The sequence below is a fragment of the Montipora foliosa genome, chromosome 8 (assembly GCF_036669935.1).
Source record: "Montipora foliosa isolate CH-2021 chromosome 8, ASM3666993v2, whole genome shotgun sequence".
NCBI classification, from domain to species: Eukaryota; Metazoa; Cnidaria; class Anthozoa; order Scleractinia; family Acroporidae; genus Montipora; species Montipora foliosa.
In genome coordinates, this window is record NC_090876.1 from 5,442,353 (window position 1) to 5,445,834 (window position 3,482).

At 44.3% G+C, this 3,482-nt stretch overlaps 1 protein-coding gene across 1 annotated transcript; it reads left to right on the forward strand.

Annotated features, from left to right (window-relative positions):
• The first annotated feature begins 1,296 nt into the window (after nt 1-1,296).
• Nucleotides 1,297-2,736, forward strand: LOC137968204 (DELTA-alicitoxin-Pse2b-like). The gene has a single exon (XM_068814827.1). It carries the CDS (start codon nt 1,297-1,299, stop codon nt 2,734-2,736), a length of 1,440 nt encoding a protein of 479 aa, XP_068670928.1.
• The last annotated feature ends 746 nt before the right edge of the window (nt 2,737-3,482 follow it).

Sequence of the window (3,482 nt, forward strand, 5' to 3'; positions counted from 1 at the left end):
TTAGTTTGGGGCATAAAGTAATTTACCAAAATACTAGTGTGGTATGGAGCACTGCCTAATTTGAAACAGAAGAAAAAAACCTAACTGAGAAATCTGCGGCACTTTTGGAAAACCAGCTCGGGTTTGTTATCACTGATTTACGTCTACTTAAGGCAAGAATTGATTTACCAAGAATAGAACATGAAAAGGAATCTTTAAAAAGATTAAACAACGCCTTTATTTCAATAAAGTAGTGAAAAACTCAAAATGAACGCCGATTCCCAACTTGCAAATTTTATGCCACCAATGCTACCTACCATTCAGGCTTTGTTGGTCATATCAAAAAGTTCAGTTGTGCGGACATTTTTTTCGGGTTTTTTTTTTTTTTTTCAATTTCTGAGAACGAAAGTCGTTCGATGGACACAAAACCGAGCACACCAAGATTTATAATTAATAATAATAATTGGCAGTGCTAATCACCCTTTACTTGCAGTCTTGAGGACTGAATTACGAAGGGCGCAGCTCACGATATCGGGCTGAAAGCATACAAGGGCGCCTCTGGCTGCCGCTATACAGTCCATTTTGATGTCGGAGCACAGCACCACAGCTAGATGTTAATTAGCTGTGAGTCGATTTTGATGAGGGAGGAAAAGCGGAGTACCCGGATAAAAACCTTCGAGCCGGGGCCATGCAGAGTTGAACCCCGCCTAGCAGTGGTGGGAGGCTCGATAGATAACCACTAAGCCACCCTGACTCCCCCACCCTGACTTTCCAGCCCTGACTCCCCCACCCTGACTTTCCAACCCTGACTTCCCCACCCTGACTCCCCAAATCATGCATTCTCTTGAGAAAAAAACACAAACACCTCAACACATAACCAGTAATAAATTCCAAAACGGAAGACCTGCTTTTAAGGCTAGCTTAAGCAGAGGCGTATTTAAGCAACAAAAAGCACGCGGAAGTGCATCTTTTAAACCCTTGACAGTGGTTGTGCTAACTGGGCCATTCCAGTTGGGGTCCAGTCGCATAAAAAAGAGTGTTTTCTTAAGTTCCTAATCGCTGGGGGAAGTACTTAGGCTATTCTCTTCGTTCATCTCACATAGCTGTCGCAATAATTCATTATGGATGAGAAATAATTAGTCAACCAAACCGCCAGAATTTTTTCCGGTCCACGCCCTCATGATTCAGTTATTTCTACCCTTTGGTGACTTGAAATTAAGTTGCTGGCTTTGAAATATTTCATGATGCTAAATACAGATCCTTTATCATGATCGACAGGTTAGGTGACACTGCTTCCAAAAACAGAATCTGTGAATCATGATCGTTCAACCACTGCTCCTCCTTTACCTGACAGCCACTTTGAAATGGGTCATAGCAAACAATGACAGCGACACATTTGAGCTTGGAAAAGGGATCAATCTGCGAAAAATCAACTTGTTCAGGGACTTTCAGGAACGCGAGGCGAGCGTGTTCGAAGAATTGCCTTCCAGCTGCTTCAAAAGATCAAAGGTTCATGACTTAGGCAGTTATTTTGACTACTACGCAAGCACCAAAGTATTCTACACTAAGACGGCCGTCGGAGCTGGTTTGGACGCATCACTACAGACAGCATTCACTCTTGGAACAACGTTAAACAGCGTCATCCAGACGAAAGATTCAGAGAAAACTAATATAAGTGGAATGTCTCTAAATGTCCGAGCATTGACAGAAAAGATCCTGGTGAAAAAGGATTGCTTGGATGATGTTGATGTCTCCACTCTAACGAAGCGTCTTCTGAAGGAATTCGAACGTCTACCCTTAACATTTGAGAAGCCTTGGCTCGCAAACTCCTGGAAGCTATACTCCAATTTCTTGCAGACGTTCGGTTCCCATGTTATAACGTCCATAAAGCGTGGATCAAGTATAAAGCAGACGACGTTTGTGCAGAGTTCTGAATCATACAGTCAGCGAGACTTCCAGGTGAAGAGTTGCGTTTCACTCGCAGGACCTACCAGTGTTGGCAAAGTCGGTGTCGAAGCGTGTGCAAATGTCAGCCGAAGTGAAGCATCACGTGCAAGCCATATGAACACGGTAGACAGACTCATCGTCCGAGGAGGGACCAAAGAAACTCGTAACGCACTGTTCAAACAGAGGACGGAAGAATTGATCGAGAAGTTGATGAATGAAGCTGGCGAGTCAGACGCGGCTGTGGAGCACAGTTTCAGATCAATTTGGGACATTCTTCAAAGTCGCTTCGAGAAAGGATCAGACAACTACATCCGAGCTGTAAACCTGCAGTACTACTACCTTGGTTACTTGAATTATGGCTGTCGACTTAAAGAAAGTGGTGGTGTACAGCTGCAAAAATTCGACTACACCAGAGGTTCCACCAAGGAGTCTCCTGAATTTGAGTGCTCTTTGGCTTCAAAGGGGTGCCACAACGATGCCGATTGTCATTACAGAATAGGAGTCAAGTGCTCCTGCTACGGTAAAACTTGCGTTCGCTACGACGAAGAGGAACAAGATACCGGGGTCTCCAAGCGTACTGCATACGCCAACACCGACAAGAAATGGGGATGGCATAGCTGCGGCTGGAAAGTGACTTGGTTTAAGTGTGCCTGCTACAACGACAACATTGAGGTCCGTAAAGAGGTGTGGAGGATGCCAAACAGAGATGCCGTTCAGAAAGGTGTCAGGCGTTATGCTGCTCACCATAGGTCGACGAAGCTAAGGCGTGATCAAGTTCGAAAAGATTTAAAAGCTGAGATCAAATCCTAGAGATGTTGGCAACATTTAGAGAAGCACGACGCAGTAAAATAAGTTTCTCTGTCAAATTCGCGTAGTATTCACATGTATTGTATGCTATGAAACAATATTAAAATGGCAAAGAGGTAACAATTCCTGATTGAGTGACCATTTAAACATGCACCTATCCAAGATTCCAAAATACAGAAATCGGAATTAACGAATTAACCTTTGATGATTTTAACTTGAAATTCAATCTGGGCGGATCACGGAAAACATTTTTAAAAGCAAAGTTAAGCTCAGTATTTGTCGTCGTGTATCTCAACGGTAAACCAGCCTCACTGCGTTTCGAGCAGAGTCGTTACTAATGTACGCTCTGTTCCTTGCGAATGAGGGGAGGGGAAAGGAATAAGGCTCGGGTGATCCGAACAGTCCCCTCTCGCCTTTATCCCGATTCGCTAGTCGCCACCCCCGTTTTGGTGATTCCCATCTCCTCTTTGCAAAGATTTCCCCAATGATGCGGACGAACAGTTTTCGAATTTCTCCTTAATAACGACGTCTTACTGTTTGAGACTCTACGTCTTGCCCCTCCCTTACGCTACCCCCTGCCATTCCATGTCCCATATGCTAACCACGCCTCCGCCATGCGTTTCACTTCCCCTGAACAGTTTCCCACTCCCGTCACCAAATTGACTTTGATTATTGATTAAATACCTCTTACTAACCGAGTTTGAGGGCCATACTGTAAATTATGGCCCGCGTTTTTCAGGGCTGGAACT

Bases quoted from the DNA above. Each gene is read 5' to 3' on its own strand.
- LOC137968204 (XM_068814827.1), top strand. From the start codon at position 1,297: ATGATCGTTCAACCACTGCTCCTCCTTTACCTGACAGCCACTTTGAAA.